This window comes from Triticum aestivum, chromosome 3D (assembly GCF_018294505.1).
Source record: "Triticum aestivum cultivar Chinese Spring chromosome 3D, IWGSC CS RefSeq v2.1, whole genome shotgun sequence".
Taxonomy (NCBI): Eukaryota; Viridiplantae; Streptophyta; class Magnoliopsida; order Poales; family Poaceae; genus Triticum; species Triticum aestivum.
The window spans coordinates 499,694,536-499,713,986 of record NC_057802.1 but is presented as its reverse complement, the minus strand read 5'-3'; the positions used below and the strand labels follow the sequence as shown (position 1 = coordinate 499,713,986).

General features: G+C 46.3%; 2 protein-coding genes across 2 annotated transcripts; both read right to left on the bottom strand.

The window, feature by feature from the left end:
- Positions 1-559: 559 nt before the first annotated feature.
- On the bottom strand, positions 560-3,015 carry LOC123079984 (fructose-bisphosphate aldolase 1, cytoplasmic). The gene is made up of 2 exons (XM_044502828.1): positions 2,799-3,015; positions 560-1,892 (listed from the first exon to the last, which is right to left on the bottom strand). Exons 1-2 carry the CDS (start codon positions 2,824-2,826, stop codon positions 844-846), a joined length of 1,077 nt encoding a protein of 358 aa, XP_044358763.1. The 5' UTR covers positions 2,827-3,015; the 3' UTR covers positions 560-843.
- Positions 3,016-9,893: 6,878 nt separating this feature from the next.
- On the bottom strand, positions 9,894-14,997 carry LOC123079983 (uncharacterized). The gene is made up of 14 exons (XM_044502827.1): positions 14,646-14,997; positions 13,995-14,050; positions 13,698-13,872; positions 13,472-13,573; positions 13,302-13,373; positions 12,577-12,693; positions 12,418-12,495; positions 11,799-11,861; positions 11,595-11,691; positions 11,250-11,328; positions 10,952-11,160; positions 10,634-10,779; positions 10,415-10,537; positions 9,894-10,284 (listed from the first exon to the last, which is right to left on the bottom strand). Exons 1-14 carry the CDS (start codon positions 14,733-14,735, stop codon positions 10,138-10,140), a joined length of 1,554 nt encoding a protein of 517 aa, XP_044358762.1. The 5' UTR covers positions 14,736-14,997; the 3' UTR covers positions 9,894-10,137.
- Between the last annotated feature and the right edge of the window lie 4,454 nt (positions 14,998-19,451).

Genomic DNA, 19,451 nt, shown 5'->3' with positions numbered 1-19,451 from the left:
GGACCAATGGCACAGAAGCCCCGCAAGGCCACCACAAAGCAACAACTAAACCATATTTGGATTGCTGTGAACGCGAACACATTGCGCAAAGGCAAACTAAGAAACCACTGCTTCATAGTCTCTGAAATAAGGGACAGTCAATCTACTGTCCGAAAAAACTACTCCCGTCCCATAATATAAGACGCTTTCGCAAGCTAACATAGCTTGCAAAAACATCATATTATGGGATGGAGGTATATTGAACAAAACCTGCTAAATTATGATAGCAGGTTTTATGCGGGCATGGAGTTAAGATCAGTACTTGTAGACTGGTACAAACCGAAAAAAATTGGAAGAGGTATTGTTCATAACCCGTTTGTCTTGCAAACATTGACAGCGCAAAGCCACAACCAGGGTTTTTTACCACTGTAATCAACAAAATTACAGTAAAGGGGATTCAACACATACAGTGGTTTTACAATTCAATATAAACAAACATTGCACATTTTGCAGTACATAAACAAAAACTTGCTGCTAATTTAGCATCTGCAAGGGTTCATGAAAAACTAACTGACACTACTCAGCGTAAAGGGGGGGTTCACCATTTCATTTCATTGTAAGCAGAAAAAATACAATACCGCTTAGAGCAAAAACATTCTGCTCAGCAAATGTATTACAGGGGATTCAACGTCAAAAATTAACTATAAGTAGAAGCTTATATTATTAAAAACAAGGATTGATATTTAAAAATATCAAGACTATGAAACCAAACAGATACTACTCCGTCCAAAAATAAGTGTCAGACACTTATTTTCAGACGGAGGTAGTAAGCAGGAATGCCCAAACCATCCAGCGGGGGGCAGATCAGTACTTGTAGTCCTTGACATGGAGGCTCTCCGAGGCGCCCTCGGCAAGGGTGGCGTCGCCCTTGTAGGTCCCGAGGGTGGCCTCAGAGTTGGCCTTGCACCTCACCAGGAACGCCGCCCTGGCCTTCTCCTCATTCTCCGTCTTGCCGGACCAGGCCTTGAGGGTGCTCTGCTGGAGGGCACGCCCGAAGGAGAAGGACAGGTTCCATGGCTTCTTGGTCTGGAGCTTGTTCATGGCGTTCAGGTTCAGGGTCGCCTCCTCCTCGCTCTGTCCACCAGAGAGGAAGACAATGGCGGGGACGGCAGCAGGGACGGTCCTCTGGAGGGTGCGGGCGGTGTACTCAGCAATCACCTCAGGGGCCACCTTCTTGGAGTCGGAACCAGGGGTGACCATGTTGGGCTTCAGGAGGGTGCCCTCGAGGAGGACATGCTGGTCGTTGAGGGCCTTGTAGCAGGCAGCAAGGACGATCTCGGTGACGTAAGCACAGCGGTCAATGTCATGAGGTCCATCAACAAGGATCTCTGGCTCAACAATGGGAACCAGACCATTCTCCTGGCAGATGATGGCATAGCGAGCCAGACCCTGAGCGTTCTGGTCGATGGAGAGCTGTGATGGCTCGGTGGCGCCGATCTTGAGGACTGCACGCCACTTGGCGAAGCGGGCACCAGCCTCGTAGTACTTGGCACAGCGCTTGCCAAGGTCATCAAAGCCCTGGGTGGTGGTCTCACCGTTGGTTCCAGCAAGCTCGATGGTGCCCTTGTCCACCTTGATGCCGGGGAGGACATTGCCCGCCTTGAGGATGTCGACGAAGGGCTTGCCACCCTTGGTGCTCTGGTACAGGGTCTCCTCAAACAGGATCACACCGCTGAGGTACTGGAGGGCACCAGGGGTGCAGAAGAGGAGCTCACGGAGGGCACGACGGTTGTCCTCAACGTTCTCAACATTGATGCTGGCGAAGCGCTTGCCGATGGTGCCGGTGGACTCATCAGCAGCAAGGATACCCTTGCCAGGGGTGCCAATGTAGGCAGCGTTCTTGATGAGCTCATCTGCAAGATAAATCAACCAACAGTATTACAATCAATTGCCATAACTGTACATATATTATAAATTGTGATCAATTGACATAACTGTACAGATATTATAAATTGTGCTCAAAACTAAAACTACAGAATTGCAAGTTGAGTGCAACCATTCACAACGTTAAGCAACCATAACAGCAAATGCAGATCAAATTTACTAACATAATTCTGACAATTGACTAGGAAATTTCGACAATTTTCTAAAAAATTGCACGTGCGCAAGAGGAAGGTGATAAACATAAGCCATAAGGGCAGGTGCAACTAATAATTAACATCACAGGAGAGAAAAACATACAGCTTGTCACTATATAAGCACGGTATATTCCTTAACAAAAGATGCCCCTAGGACCTATACAGATCTAGATTAACAGATGCAACCTTCAATAACTAAAACCAGAATTAATTACCTCTACCACGAACCCAACAGAAACATGTGCAGATGTGTATACCAACTTCACCACAAACTACTTCAAAAGGAAGGAACGCCAGCATCATCATTCGCACAAAATAAATCGCTAGCATGCACCTTAACAGCAGCAGCAAAGTACAGAATCATCAGCATGCAACGCATCATCGGACGACGCAACCGATGACCCCCTAGGCACCCGATCCAACTGCCAGCGCCTAGAACGATTCGAAAAAACAACCGAACCGCTAGAACCAAGCGGACACAAACACATCGCCTACGGATCTAACCCGCGAGTGCGGATCTAACAAACCATGGCATAGAATCGCGAGCATCGGTAGATCTAAAGCATGCAGGAGCAGGACATCAAAACGGGTAACAGATCTATCTACACCCGAAGCAGGCAGGCATATCGAGAGAATGACGAGCGACGGGGGCGGGAGGAGGAGGAAGGGGGTGGATCATACCCTTGTACTTGCCGCAGTAGGCCGACATGGTCGATGCTCGGGGGGAGATTCGAGGGCTGCGACGGGAGATTGGGGGTTGGCAGGCAGGGGAGGGAAGGAGGCTTTGGTGGACGGGGATGATTAGAGGGTGGGGGTTATAAAGAGGCCGAGGCTTGGACGAGGGGAAAGAAAGGGCGGATCCGATCTGGGTGCGCCTCCGTAGGAACGTTGGGCTGTCTCCCGCACCGCCCCTGGTTTCTTGTCTAATTTACACCGAGGCCCTTGGCGGTGGCTTTATTTGGGAGGTGCGGGTTTTCTGAAAATAGAGGACAACAGGAGTTTCTTTATTTAGAAAAATGGAAGCTTAATTAGGACTGGCCTGTGCACCAGCTAATAAAACCGCAAATATGTGCTGACATGATATTCCCTGATCATTTACATAGTTTCTTTGATACATTTTGACATTAACATATGTGTGCATATGGTATATGAACCAAAAAGATCTTTTCAACAAAAAGAAGTCTACGATTCAAAAGTATTCCACATCAAAAAATGTACTGGTGGGTGTAAAAAAATAGCCATGTCTCCATTGATGCGATATATCATATACTCTGTTGGTCATTTTGCTACAAATGATTGGCACGCCTGTTTATGCATCTCGGCTGCAAGCAACCATGGACGAAGTGAAGGTTTAGTTATGACTCTGTTACCCGCAAAAAAATGACTTTGTTCTTCTTTTTATGATTTCACCTAACACTTTAACAAAACGATCTTATTTTAAAGTGAGGATTTTGCTGGGTGCATGCACGATCATGATCATGCATGTTGCCAGCACAATATTTGTTGCATCACACGCGCAAGCGTTGCGGTATGTTTCGTCATGTCGTATTCGGTTTCTTTTTCTGAATTCACTACTTTTTTCTCTTACAATGCGACTTACGGTTTGTGTTAGTGATATAGGAAAGTGGGGCCATTTACGGAAGGGGGGCGTGCCCTAATCAAATCAGGCATCTATCTTGTACTGTTAGGGCATCTTCAGGGTGGGTCGTAAACCTTCCGCAACCGTCTGGACCGTGTTGTTCGGATCGTGGAAGTCATCCATAGCCGCCCTGTATCGATTCATAGGGCGGTCCAGACACGATTTCTCCCGCAAATTGGAGATACAAAGTGTGGGAGGTTTGCGGGAGTCCGGGCACCCGAAATGTAGGACTCCGACACCCCGGCCCACCCAATCCCTCTTCCCGGTCCCATTTCCTTCCACTCCCCCCTTCTCCCCTTTGCTTTGCATTCGCACCATCCACGTCCGCCGCCGCCGCTATTCGTCTCTGGCCGCAATAGAGGCATTGCCGGACGTCCGCAACTAGCACCGACGCGCCCGCTCGTCGTTTTGATGTAGCTTTCAGCCCTGGAGCCATTTGTACCCAGGTACACTCCGCCCCCTGTAGACGACCTCCATGGCGGACATCACGCCCCGGCTAGAGTTCGGTCAAATGTCATTGAGCTTATTTTTCAAATGCTATGTCATTTTTTAGAGTATGAAGGATGCTGAGCTACTCGACCATGGAGGATGAGTTGTCGTGCGATGCGTGGTTGGCCTTATCCACGGATTTCATAGGCGGAACCAGAGGGCCGCCCTTCTGGGAGCAAGTGCATGAAAAGTTTCACGCACGAAAGCACATTACGCCCTACGACGTGTACATCATGCGACCACGTGTGAGGTCGTTGTCGTATCGCTAGCACGCTATCCAGGTCAGCGTCGTCAAATTCTGCAACTTGGCTAGTCAGCTCGAGGCAAGGTAGCAATCGCACGCGGGCATAGAGGAGATGGCAAGTTTTACTTTCTCTTGTTAAACTCGTTGATTGATCCATTCACTCAATGTTGGTCTACATATTACATGTAGCCCGCACGCGTCGCCATGATGTACCACAGGTCAGCGGGACAGCCATTTACGTGGACAAACTGCTGGATGAAGCTGAAGGAAAAGTATGTGTGGGAGGACATGATTCGTTCGTGAAAAACTTGTTGGACATCCGGGATCTAGTCGAATGTGAGAACTTATTGTACTAGACTTAATTTGCATGCTATGTGCGGATGATTTGTGCCATTTTCTATGCGAACTTTGATGAATATCGGCCGGTTTTCATGAATTTCATCTGGTTAGTTAAAATGCGGCTTAAAATGTATGCGACTAGCATTGGATGGTTGCCTCCCGCATCCGTGCCCGCGGACTGATCCCCTGCCCGCGAACGGATGCAGGAGGTTTTTTGTGGATCGGCGTTGAAGATGCCCTTAAAGTACCACAAAGTGACCTCTTTACACTGTGCATAAACCAACCATGGCTTTACCTTTTTCAAGATGGGATGATTGGGGAACAATACGTGGGCCTATTCAAAAAACAGTACCAGTGCGCAGTGAGCCAGCGACTGTCCTTTGTGTATCTGTAGATGGACTGTGTACCGTTCAAATTTACTCCTACCTACTCCATTAGGTAAAGCACATGCCTCCGCAATTTAAACTAGCAACAGCACGATGGATGCCTTTTTAAAAGTAGTACTCCCTCCGTTTTTAAATATAAGCTTTTTTAAAGATTTCTACAAAGATCTACATACGAAGCAAAATGAGTGAATCTACACTCTAAAATATGTCTATGTACATCCGTATGTTGTAGTTTATTTGAAACCTTTAAAAAGAATTATACGGAGTAATATTTAGGAACGGAGGGAATATAAAACAAGATCCAAACTCTCTTTTTTCTTTGCAACTCTTGAGCACGCACGCAAAACCCAAAACCGAGCGTACAGTTTTGCTTGCTCGAAGGGTCAGGTTCTTCAGTTCCAAGAAAGAAAGAGGGGAAAAAGAAAAGGTCCCCCCGCTCCTCGGAAACATCGGCGTGTATTTTTACTTTTCCCGGAGGTGCGCACGCGAAAAGGGAAACCCCCTTCGAGCGGGCCTCGCCCGAACCCGACGCCACCGGTCACGGGTTTCGGCTCACCACCAACCCACGCCCGTGCCGGCCCCACCCGTACGGGACGCGACGCGACGCCCCGGCGCGCAGCGTGGACCCGGCGGGGCCACCCGCGCGGTAGCCAAGCCAAAGCCATGCAGATGCAGCGGCTTCGTCGCGTCGCGGACCCGCGCCGCGCGGCTAGGGCCGATGTGACTGACGGCGTCTGGAAAAAGGAAAAGGAAAACCGTCGGACGCAAGCGGTTTCCGGAGGCCGGCGCCTAAACCTGGACGGCCCCTGCCAGTTTTCGGCGTCCCGTTTTGGGCTTTGGCCGCCGCTTCTGGGTTCGGGACACGCGGCCTTTTCTTCGTCCCACCGCTCGCGCACGTACGTGCGGTCGCCCACGGTTCCCTCCGCTCCGTCCAACAACGGGCGTCCGGCAGATAGCTTTTCTTCCATTCCACCTCCTATCACCGCATTCATGTGCCCGTCCACTGCTTTCTCGATGCCGCCTTGGACCGACAAAGGCGACACGGCGTGGGGTGCTCCGCGCGCGGACACGAGGGCCGGATGGCTCGAATCCATGCAATCCACGCACATCGGTCTCCGATTCAACTATTTAAAACAAAGCAAAGTAAATCATAATTCAATGATCCTGACATGTCAAAATGAAACCAACGTCCGAGCGTGACGGATGCCTCACTTGCTGGCGGATCACTCGTCGGACGTCATCCATGTCGCCTGCTCTGAGGCCATCCTTGCGTCCTGCACCGCCTGCACCCGAGTCGCATGCTCCGCTGCTGCCGCAGCCGCCCTCGCTGATCTCCTTCTTCTTCCCTGCAAGCCACTTCTTTACATGCTTATCCAAGAGGGTTCCGTCCGTCAACATGATCTTCGCTCTCTATGCTTCCCGTGCGAGTTGCAATCTCTTCTTCTCGAGCTCGATCCCTTTAAATATCTTGGCCTTCTCGAGCTCCTGTTTGATCGGCGCCTCTTACTTCTTCAGTTCGATCTTCTCCCTCTTAATTTTCAGATTCTTCTCCGTCCCCTTCCGGTCCCAATCCATCCCCTCCTTTTGCGCATCCAACATGATTTTGTACCTCTACTCTTTCTTTTTCTTCCTCGCCGAAAAAATGTCCGTCCATGTGGAAGACATTTTTGTAGCCGTGGCGTCACGGAAGGCCCTTGTCTTCTCCCACTTGTTTTCCATGACTTGTCGGTTCTCCTTTGGCACGGTGGCTCTTTCATTCTCGACGACGATATCTTCCTCTTCATCGTCCACCCCAATTGATTGGTGGGAGCTTGAGCCACCATTCATCTTCTATCTTTTTGTCGGCCTTGAGATCGGCCACAAGTTGTGTCCACTTTAGCTTGGCATTCATATGGTCCAACAATGGCTAAAAGCAAATGGCTTCTTCTCCATTTCGTGATACGAAGTGGCTGCCACCACCATCTAGCAAACAACTTATGTATGAGCACGAGGACGCAAAACAACCAAGCATATGGAAATGATGACAAGATGAAGTAGCTTACGTGAGTTGCCACTTCCATCCCACTTTGAGGGCGGTCGGTCACTTGTGAGTAGTATCCACGTACTTGTTCACTTCCCCTTGAATGGTCTCGCATCGACATTGGAGAGATGCCACATTGCCGTTGGTGATAATAGGATGTGGCTCCACATATTCCTTTTGTTCGTGATATTCCTTCCAAATCTTCTCTCAATATTTGTTTCTCTTTTGCTCGGTGCCACATATTGGATCCATTGTTTTGGCCTACCAAGCTCTGACCAACAAGATATGCTCAGAAGTTAAGAATATCGGACCTCTTGCCTTCACTGTCTTTGCCTTCTTCTTCTCTTCCTCGGATTGGGATCGGATGTTCCCAACTTCAAATGCAGTGCAAGTTGGATGCCCCAATTCGTAATTCATTTTTGGTTAGACCTTGATTACCATTGATCGTGTCCAACAGGAAAACCTCCTAAATGATCATCGTTTGCAAGCGTTCATCACGTTCGAAATGAACTAGCGGTCTATGCAAAATATTGAATATGCCATATGCAAAGTTAATCGGATAGGAGCAACAAGAACATACTTGACTCTTATTGTATCATTCCGTCGAACAGGTCGTGGGAAGCCCGAGCGTCGCCGGTGCCCGTGCTTATCCGCGCCCGAACGAGCTGCGGCGAGTGACATACGTCTGCTGCCGGTATCTGCATGGGTGGAAAGCTCTCCGGAATGCACCAACCGGCCGTCAGATCCTCCTCTGTCCCAACCTGGTCTGACGGCGCAATCCGGGTCAGCAGACGGATGGATGGGGTGCGGGGTTCCGGCCGTGGCGGGGGAGGGGGGCATCTGCTCGTCCATGTCCGCATCCGCTCCCTGCAACGCCGTCGCCGCCGACGTCGCCGGTTCCTCCGGGCAATGTTCTCCAGCTTGCACGATGAAGCCGAGGACGGGATGCCGACAGACGAGGCGGCGGTCGGGGACGGATTGGGCGACATCTAGGGCGGCGGATCAGGACCGTTGGTGAGGATGTGGAGCAAGGGTGGCGGACGGTTAGGGCTCGGACATGGGAGAGGTAGGAGGGAGGCGGGAGGAGGAAGGGTTTGATGGATTTGATGCAAATTGTGGTGGGGCAGGGCGGTCAGTCCGAACGTTTGAGGCACGTTTAAGAAGCCTGTCTAGATCGCAATTTTGTGACCGGTCAATGACCAGGCTGTTCGTCCGGACGTTTGAGACGGGTTTTGGACGTCCGGCTGTAGATGCTCTCGGAGAGAGGCTACGCCTACACCGTCCGGATGGATCATTCGCTACAGGGGAGAGCATCATTGGAGAAGAGAACCTTCCATTTCGTAGTGGAAGTCCAGGCAGGAAGTGTGCGACAGTACTGCCGGCCTCGCTGGATCGGACCTTCGCCGTGGCGCGAGCTCGTGCGAGCTTTTGTTCGGTAACGTGGCGTCATGCACCCGGTCACAACTCACACTTGACCGATCGCCATCACACCAGGCCAGATGCTGACGAGACAGCCAGCCACTATACAATCGAACTGTTCTTGCTTGCGCGCATGCCATGTTACGTACGTCTAGCTAAGCTCTTTTTTTTAGATAGATGAAAGAAAGAAAAAGTATACCTGCTGGTTAATCGTGACGGGCCAAAGAAGACCATGGCGCAACGAGACAAGCGGCGGGCGCTGGACGCTGGTGGCATCTCGATCACACCAAGGGTCACATCTCGTGCCAACGTACACCTTGGAATGGACGACAGTGACCTGGCCCCTGTGTGACTGTGTCCCCAGACGCCAGGGACGGCTGAGTACGACGGAACATACAAATTTGACGACGGAGACTTCTAGTTTGGTTCAAAACAGTGCGAATAATGCGGTTTTTCTACGGATGAATAATGCGGCGGAGACTACCAGTTGAAAAGTGTAAATGATTGAATAGCAGATGTTTCTAATGGAAAGCGACTCTGTTCAAAAAATAAAACTGAAAGCGACTCGGGAGGAGGACGCGATGAATTCTCCATTTGCTTTTGCTCCTACCAATCGATTTAAATAGAAGCCGCAGCTCGGGAATTTCGCAACATCGAGATGGGGAACTAACGTAAAAAATACTCGAATTCCAAGTCTCCAATTGGCAACTGGTATAGAAAACAGATGGCCGTCAATACATTTTCTAAGTCTGCATCCCCCATGGCTGTCAAGCATGTCAGCTGGGCCGAACAAAGCAAATTCCAAAGCGGCCTCTCCATCTTATATTTAATAGATTAAAATATTGGACGGTACGCTTGCATACGCTGTCAGCCTCCAAATGTTGAGGACGATATAATTTCGGTTTAGATATCTGGCAAACGCTCGCTGGAAATGGGATCCCAGCGAACGTCCCCCGAGCCGTCGTAAACTTGCACTAAAATAAAAGAATTGACAAGCTCCTTTTGCAAAATGCCACGCCCCTAAACTAATTCACAATTGTCATGCTTGGCAGCGACCGTTTGCCACGCATTGACGACCTAAAACTTATCAAACTGCAAAGCTGAACAAAGTACAATCGTATTCGCCCAGGGTAGTCAACAAAAAATTTGTGAGAAAACTTTCAACCTATTCATCGACTTTCAAGGCAGTACAAAGAAAACAATGTGAATAAACAGGACAAAACAACGACAAACAGGCCAGTATGGAACATTTTCACTTTTTCAATCAACCTGCCCGCTACACATCTGTAATGTTACAAGAACTAGTATGAGGTGCAATCCTTTTAATTAATGCCTGAACAACTGAATCCAGTAAGAATGAGAGAGCCTACCATTACCAACCAATCAATCAATAATAAACCAAAGGAAAAGGAAGAAGAAGAAAACACAGGTGTACAACACGACGCCCCACAAAATTGAGGACAGGATTCCACTTGGCACATTTCTTAGACATCGTACTTCTTGGGCTGGTGCCATTGCGCTAGGCTTATGGACAGGTAACCGAGCAGCGACTTTCCAGCAGGGTATGTCTTCTTGCCATACAGATGCTTCCCGCCGAGATCGGTGTACTTTGAACTATTCTCCCTTTCAATCTGCAAAGCCATTATATATAACCAAGTGAGGCATAGAGGAACAAATCACATTTTACCAGGCGGTTTTGAAACACGATTGCGAAGGAAACGGTTTAAGGTACAAGTGAAATGTTCAGACGATGTTGTGTACCTTGCTTATTTTCCCATCTCTCAAGTAGTACCTGATACCAGACCAATTGATTGATTGGGAGAAGTGAGACCGGATGGCAGATATCGGGTAGAGGAAATTATCTACTAACACAGCGACGAACACCTGAAATTCAAGTCCAACGAAAACATAGTTTAGTAAATCATGACGACAGAGGTGCCTGAAACTGTACTGAGTTGGTGCTTTGGAAGAGGCACTTACAAGCCCCCAGTTATATGAACGAAGGGAGTCTTGTGGACCTTCTGGAGACAACATGTTGCAGAGTTGGATCTCAACTCTCGTCAAATTCCACATTGAAACAAGTTCAGTGAGAGTGCATATTAACAAGAAGCTCACTAGTTTCAGACCTGAAAGAACATGGCACGACATGAGAAATCTCAACCACAGGCGGGTGTAGGTGTATTTGTTACTAAAATTTGTAACACTCAATAATTAAATACAGTTCATTGTATTGACTTTCCACACAATAACATTGGATCTGAAGTGACGATGAATATTGGAGAGAGACAGGGCACTAACCACAAGATGAGCCAGCTGCTTCCTTTACAATTGCGCTGTATGGTGCTCTAAGAGTAGTTGCAATATGTACCAAAGCCATGACATAGGGACAAACAAATCCCCATGACAAATAGAAATGCACACCAAATAGTGCACGGTTCATTATCCAGTTGACCTTTGATACATACGATTCAAGAACAAAAGTTTGTTTCCTTAGATAATTCCAGTATCTGCACGAAAAACATGTCATGCATACAAAATGTGATGTTAACTGAATGAAGATGAGGTGAATGTGTTTCTAATGTACGATCTGCAGTACCTGGAGAAGCTGAGATCACTTGCAAGAGGGTGTGGAAACACAGCAACAGGTGGTGAAGTTATCAGCCTTTTATGTTGCCCTGTATAAAGGATGCACTGAAGTTATTACTTGTAAAAAATGTTCTGTTTATAATGCATCCACATAGCGGAGCACACAATTCAATACAGGCAAAAGCCAAAAATCTCAAAGAGAAAAAAAGGATAAATGTCTGTTATACAATGACTTCAAGCACATAATGTAAGGACGTTAAACATTGTATACATTACCAACGCTAATTTCGCATTGCTAATGCAACCTTTATATCTACACATCAGAAAAGACATTATTCCTTGATCAGAACATTACCAGCGATTGCAGCCAGGGTCATATCATCTGAGTAACCACCATTTTTTAATGCAGTGACTAAACCATACAGGTCTTGCCGGAAATCATCAGCATGCATCTAAAATAAACTTGTCTTAGAAACAGTGCAGGATCAAATCAAAGTTTATAAAGAGCAAGAACTGAGAGTTTTTTTTGGGGAGATGGCAGGCTACAGCACACACTTACCATCATACAGCCACCCCACAAAAAGAAAGTCCTCCCACCAGTTGCAAATCCAATCGAACAGGGCTGCAATATGACCATTTTCAGTAAATTGCAAGGTGAGCAAAAGGGAAAAATCAGTACAGATAATGTACAAAGCTAAATAACGAGCTAACTAGCAATGAAGCCTACATTGACACAATTGGATGTGTTTAAAAAATAAAATTAATGCAGACAATATGAGCACCCTTATTACGGAAACTTCTAATCTAAGTACATAAGCAATACACCAATTACCAAAGGGGCAACAACAAAGATACAATATCAATTTTTCAGATAAAATTGCATTACTTTCTTTACTTCATTTTTAGTTACTGGCAGTTTTCATTGGTTTATAAGAAACTAAAGAAGTCAAATATCTCAAAATTTTCAACAGAGATAGGCGAATAACGATCATACAATCTTCAAAAAAGAAGGTAAAACGGAAGGCAATAAAGATGTGTTACCCTCAACCTGGCGTTCGCACCATTCATAAACCAAACCCCTTATCTACAGCATGATGTAAATTCACATTTTGCACTACATAGACCTCCTGTTTTATAAACTTTGAAGGATAATCTTCAATGGTGAAAAAACAACATACCATGTGATATTCATATATGCAATAGCTTCCCAAGCTGCCAGAAGGTAAGTCAAGGGGGTATCCCGTTTGGATAAATATCTGTAAGATGCAAGAAAAATGCCTTGTTAGGAAGGTGAGAAGGATGAAACAGGATAAAGGAGAGTGCCAGAGCAAGCATACCTCAGGGTTCTTCTCCATTTCTTTTGTGAGAGCTCCGACTGTCCCAGGATGCAGTCTGACATCATCGTCCAGAAATAGAACATATTTGCTATCCTTGTGCATCTTTTCAACACCAATCTGTTTCAATGGATGAACAAAAGTCCATTACCCTGACACCTCAATGGGCTTGTTTGGTAAACAGACAGTACAGTCAGAAGAAAGTCCTATGATGGCTCCATAAAATTACGAATGTGTTTCCTTGAATTTCTGATTCAATATCACCATCATGGATCAATGTACGACTCCGAAGGGTTACTGTTTACCAATTTTTATGTTCTCGTGCACTTTATATGAAGGGGGTGCAGGGGAGTGCATGTGCGCATACTAAGACCCCAGAGATAAATTTCATCAAGGTTTCTTCTCAAAATTAAGGCAGTTTGACTTCATCTTACATAAAGACAGTTTTGTTATCAAGAGACAGAGGGACCAATCTAGAGTGTATTCATGTGTAAAAACAATTCGACTCACTGAAATTGCTCAGCAGAATTTGAGCACAATCTGAGATGTTAACAATGTTTACCATCAGGGGAGGGGGGAGACTCAGTGTGAGCCCTGAGCCCTCTATATTTCTGACTGATGTCAATAATAGCATTGCGAGTGTAATAAACTAATAATTCATAGTGCATTCAGATTCATGAGCTAACCAAAACGTTCATAAAAAGGTGGGAGTGAAGTAATTTACGTACTAACTGATTATGAATTTTCTGGCTACACGTTGTTGAAAACCCAGCTACAACCACCTTTGCGTCCAATTTGTCCTGAAAATCATATAATTCCAAAAGGTCAAAATCGATGAAGAGTGGTATAGACAGATGGTAGAATAAGATCATTAACTGCTACCAGGGCTTTCACTTACCTTGTACTCTACAATCAAACGGGAGACGGCACGATAAGCTGGATCGTCTTTGCTTTCTACTACAAACAAGAATTCCAATGGCCCCCCATAAAGAGAAGTAATCTGTATTTTTTATGGGTGTCAATAGCAAAATAATAATTAATACTATATGCATGAATGTGTATAAGGGTGTCAGTAGCAAAATAATTAATTGTACTATATAAACTATACTGCAGTCTGACTGTACCTGAGTTCTCCAATTTTGCAAATTGTGTTCCCCAAAGCCCTTCAAAGGCATGACTACAGAGACCATAGGCAATTTCTGCTGGACAGAGTGCTCAAGCTCATCTACGTCATCACAAAGAAATGCAAAACTATGTCCAGATGCCATTTTGCGCCGCATCTTGCGAATTTCCTTTTTTCTGGTAAGAAACCATCAATTGCATTTTGCAAAATAAAGTCAAGTTGCTGCTGGATTTGTGGCACTCAAAACATAGCCAAGATTTTTTTAATACAAAAGTGCTTTTCTGAAGGTCCACAATACCTGACCAGTGAAGCAACAGCCCAACCAAAAGCAAGTAGTAAGCAGATACAGCACCCCTACATAAATTGTGGGAAACTGCATTAGAAATCAGAAGCAAGCCACAGTGTAAACTGTGAAAGCAAATAAATTATGGTATAGATTAAGCTGCAAAGTATTCAGCATCAGACGAAATCTAAACTTTAACCAGTCATGTTCTCCTCTACACTCCAAACGGATAACAAGGCCACGCACACGAAACAAGTAAGAAAGATCGAGATCGACATTGCTTGTCCAAACGAAACCGACAAAGACGGTAAAGCTTATGCTACCACACGGATATACATTAAGTACGTGTAGATTTGCCGGCCTGAGACGTAGAAGATATATCACAATCTTCCAATTGCGTCGCTTCCAAAGCATGGAAGCAGAGATATTAACTTGCGGTTTACCGCCGTGAGAGCGAAACCTAGCAACTTCCCCACGGTAAGTTACAACCGGTGCCGAGCGGAAAATTCTCCGCCCAGAATTACCCCTCGAAAAGTACCAATAGTAAAAAATATTTGAAAAGAAAAATCCGCGCTTTACCCGGCCACGGAGCAATTCCGCGGCGCCGCCACGAATCGACCGAAACGAGGGGGGCAGGCGAGGGCTCGGGGGGGAGGCGGGCCTCACCTGGATCTGGAAGAAGACCGCGACGGAGCTGCAGAAGGCGCGGCTGGCGGCGGCGAGCATCGCGTCGGCGGCGGCCTCCATTGCCGCCATTGCCGCGGCGGCGTTCCCCTCCCCCTGGCGCTTCTGCCGCGGCGGGCGCGTGCCGGAGCTCCTGGGCGGGCCGCGGGGGGGTGAGGGGAGGGAGCGGAGAGGCCGCGTGGGGCGGAGCGGTCTCTCGCTGGATCTCTGGCCTGGAGAGCGGTAAGAAACCGAAGAAGAGAAGAGAAGAGAGCTAGGGTCCCCGGTCGCGTGCGAAATTTGTATGTGCTCCGCTGCGCTTGCGGCCAGCCAGCGCTGAATACTGCTGTGCGTGTGCTGTTTGACGTGGGGTTTTCTTCTCTTGCGGGTTAACCAATCTGGGCTCGGTGGTCTTTGGGATCAGGGCCGCGTCGCTTCTGCCCCCTGGGCCCCACCCTGTCCCTCCGTTTTGAACCGGGGCTGCGATGCTACGGGCACACCGCGTCCGTGTACACGGAAGTGGTGTGACGCGATGGAAGAGAGGGGAGGAGATGAAATTGTCGCGCCACGAGGTTTGATCCGACGACTGAGAATTATGCTGTGGCTTACTGACAGTTGCGCGCGCGTGTGTAATACATGGCTTGCACGCTATATATCGCATCGAATATGTATCACCAAAATGTAACCGGTAGGTGGGAGGATGGGTGGATGTCGCGGGGTTGCAAGCCGATGGAAGGTGCCAAAGGGAGCACCGTGGGCGACAGCGCATACTACAAATGTGACAGTGCGGTATACGATGGATTTCGAAACATCAATGAGTTGTAAACGACAGATCTTCATTAATAATTAAGAGAGTATTTATGTATTACGATGGGGTAATAAATGCGGTAGAAAACCGTGTGTTGTGCACACGGAAGTGGTGTGACGCTAATTATTAATGGAAGGTGAAATCGGCGCGCCACGAGGTTCGATCCAATGGCTGAGAATTATGTTATGGCTTGCTGGCAATTTGTGTGCCTGTGTGTAATACATGGCTTACACGATAGAGCTTCCGTACACAGTATATGTCGCATCGAATACGTATCACCAAGATGTTGCCGGTAGGTGGGAGGATGGGTAGATATTGCGCGGATGCAAACATATGGAAGGTGCCAAAGGGAGCACCGTGGGCGACAGCGCATACTACAAATGTGACAGTGCGGTATATGATGGATTTCGAAACATCAATGAGCGGTAAATGGAAAATCTTTACTAATATTTGCGAGAGTATTTATGCACTACGAGAGGGTAATAAATGCGAAATCATGTGTCACGAGATTGAAAACTTAATTTTCTCTACTTATTTGACCATGGTCTTTTGCTGGTCTACATTTTTTTTGATCAATTATGAGATTTCTTCTATATTCGTATACATAAGCAAGAACCATGTTGAATATATAGCATTAAGGCCACAAAAATTTGTACTCCCTTCTTCCTAAAATCTTAGCGTTTAAGTTTTCTCAAAAATTCCCAAAATTTAAGGCATGTTAGCACTTAACTCATGATATTCTTCCTTGTACGGTCAGCGTAAGCTAACCCTTGCTAATCGTGGATTATCCAACCACATTTGTTAAAGGATATCGTGAAGGAAACTTTCTGTAACCATGGTTCAGTAATTTGCGTTTAGCCTTGCACTAATTTCCATGCCAGAAGCTTACACACCATACATAATGGGAAGGAGGGAGTATCTATATACCGATGCATTTTTCAATAAAGGTCGGTTCTATTAAATCAAAAAGAACGGCCAAACACATGAACGATATGATAAAAAAAATAACTCGACACATTGGCGACAGTAAAGTCCTAAGTGACTGACACTATGCCTATGTCAAGGGAGGTTGTCGTCCGATCCGAGATTATGCTGCCACCCATGTTGGGTAAATACCTCTTTGACCACCCTCTCCAACCACATACGAAGCAAGTGCGTACAACAGAAAATAATATGCAAAGCAGAAGAACTTTTGTCCAGAAAACAAAATCATTTCTACACGGCCATAACCACTATAATAAGGCAAACACTCCCACCCTTATTAGCGCATGAACCCTACTTGGAATTCCATCCATCCAGTGACCATAAGTATTGGCAAAACTTTTGGGTGGATACAAATTGGACGTTATTTAGATGACCTGCCATGTAGAGCGTGCAAACTTGCACTAGAAAAAGAGGTGTTTGATTGTCTTCATCATGAGTACATAAACTACACCTTTTGCTTTCTTACCAGTTGGGACAGGCGAGGTTGTCTTTGGTTAGCACAACTCCCTTTTAAAGATATCCCATAAAAATCTTGACTTATAGTGGGATCTTGGACTTCCAAATTTAGCATGGTTGCCCACTGGGATCTCCGGGTGCGTAAGATCACGATACATAGAGTCCACTGTAAAGGACATAGAAGTAGTGAGATTCCAGCGAAACAATCCCGCCCTTTTGTCAGGTAAATTGAATCTAATCTCGAGACAAATTTTGCCATGACAAGAGCCCGGGGCCAATCAAATCTCGCCAGAAAGAAATACCCGACTGGGATGAGCTGAGCATGTGTACAAGTGTATCATCCTTATCTCGTACAATGCGGTATAATTGGATATTGTTCCCGGAGGCTGGCATTGCTTGGCCAGTCGTCCTCCCCGAAACGTATCTGCGAGCCAACCTTTATCGCGAAAGATCCAAAGCAAAAAGATGAATCACCAGGTTTCCAACAAGCACGAGACAAAACCTTTTGGCTTATATACTTATTGCGAAGTACGGTTTGCCAGACGTCATCATGAGTATAGTTTGAACAACCATTTACTAAGCAATGCATCATTCTAGACCCGGAGATCATGAATACCTAGACAACCTTGGTTTTTGGGTCTACAAACCACGCTCCATTTGGTTAACCGATATTTTGTCTTTTCACTGTCTCGTTGGCAAAACAATCTGGATATGAAATAATACAGCCTTTGTAGGACCCCTTTAGGGTGTTGGAAAAAAGATATCATATAGAGAACCATATTTGTGAGAACAAAATTGATCTAAACCGATCGTCCTCCAACGGAGAGCAACTTGCCTTTCCGATTGCTCAACCGTTTCTCTAAACTCACTTCTGCATGTTTCCACTCCATATTAGTGAGAAGTTGATAATGAACTGAGATTCCCAAATACTTAATCGGGAATTGGCCTTGCGCACAACCCAGAGAGTCAACGTCAACAACATCCACCTCACTCGCTTCTCCGAAGCAGAACAATTCACTTTTATGGAAACTAATCTTAAGGCCCGACATTTGCTCAACGGAAGGAGAGTTTGAATACTCATGGACAACGTTGCTTATCGTCATTGACTTGTGTGCAGTTGAGAGAGAGAGAGACCGTTGAGTAAGGGATGTACTCCCTCCGTAAACTAATATAAGAGTGTTTAGATTACTATTTTAGTGATCTAAACGCTCTTATATTAGTTTACAGAGGGAGTAGTTGATTTCTTTTTTGTTGGTTATTTATTTATTTTTTCTAGTAGAAAACACTTCATATTAATCGAGTAACACCCAATTACATTCTTGATTTTAGCAGTCGGTCCAAAAAACCAGCTCATACATGTACCAAAGGATCATCAGGTCCACTCCTCGCCGGTCAACACCATATTACTACAACAACAATGCAAGTACCATCATGATACGCTTTTTAAGGCATAATCCATGGCAATAACAACTTATATACACAACTTGCCTAACACAAATTGTGTTTAGGGAAAAACCACGATCCAGTCGAGTAGTCACTAGAATAGAGATCCGAAACCAGCATAAGGGTATAACATTTTTTGCCTCTTTGGTGATAGAAATTAAGCATCTACTTTCTCTTCGCCAGACTTGTATTACTCACATAGCTTGTAGCCACTACGAGGTTAGCAACTACTCCCTCAGCCCTGAATTACTTCTCTTAGATTTGTCTAGATACAATATATTTGCACATGTTTTAGTGTTAGATGCATCTGTATCTCAATAAATCTAATACAAGTAATTTGGGGCGAAGGTAACATTTGACACATTTGCTAGACTAGCGAGTAGAACAGTGGTTTGGTTGGGCTATGACCCTCCAAATGCGCCAGAGTTTTGCCAAATAAGAGAGAAAGAAACTAGCACAGGGGTGTGACACAGCCATACAATCTTTGGACGATGGGTGTGAGTTTCTGGGTACATGTAACACAAACACCCAGTGCCAGGCAGGGCCGGGACAGGGAGGTGCCAGTAGAGTAGATGCGCATCTGTTGCTCCATACCGGCGCTGGCCAATCAATCATTTTATTTCTTTTGCCTGGCAAGGCGCTGCTGGCCAATCCTCATCCCCCACCCTGCTTGTAAACCGTCCAAAAACACCTCAGAAAACTTATCAGAGAAGGAAAAAATCCTGAGAAGAAAAATTCTAGTTCTCTGATTATTACTTTTCCTTTTTTGTGGGAATAGCTGCGTCTGATTTCAGCGTCACTACAGCCTGTTGTCCGATCGTATTCGCCTGGGCTGGAACTGCCCCACGCCCAGCTCTATCCACGTACACATGCACGGATGCACCTGATCTTGCTCGTCGAGGCAAAATTTGGTGTTTCAACCTTTTTCTGAAACTTATTCGAGATCTGATCCTAAGTTGAAATTTTTTCGAGATCTGACCATTTTGCTACCGCCAGAGTCCATGGCGGTAGGGTCTACCAGCCTACCGCCAGGGCTTGGCGGTAGGAAACATCTCTACCACCAAACGGGCTGGCGGTAGTCTGCACAACCCTACCGCCAAGGTGTTTGGCGGTAGGCA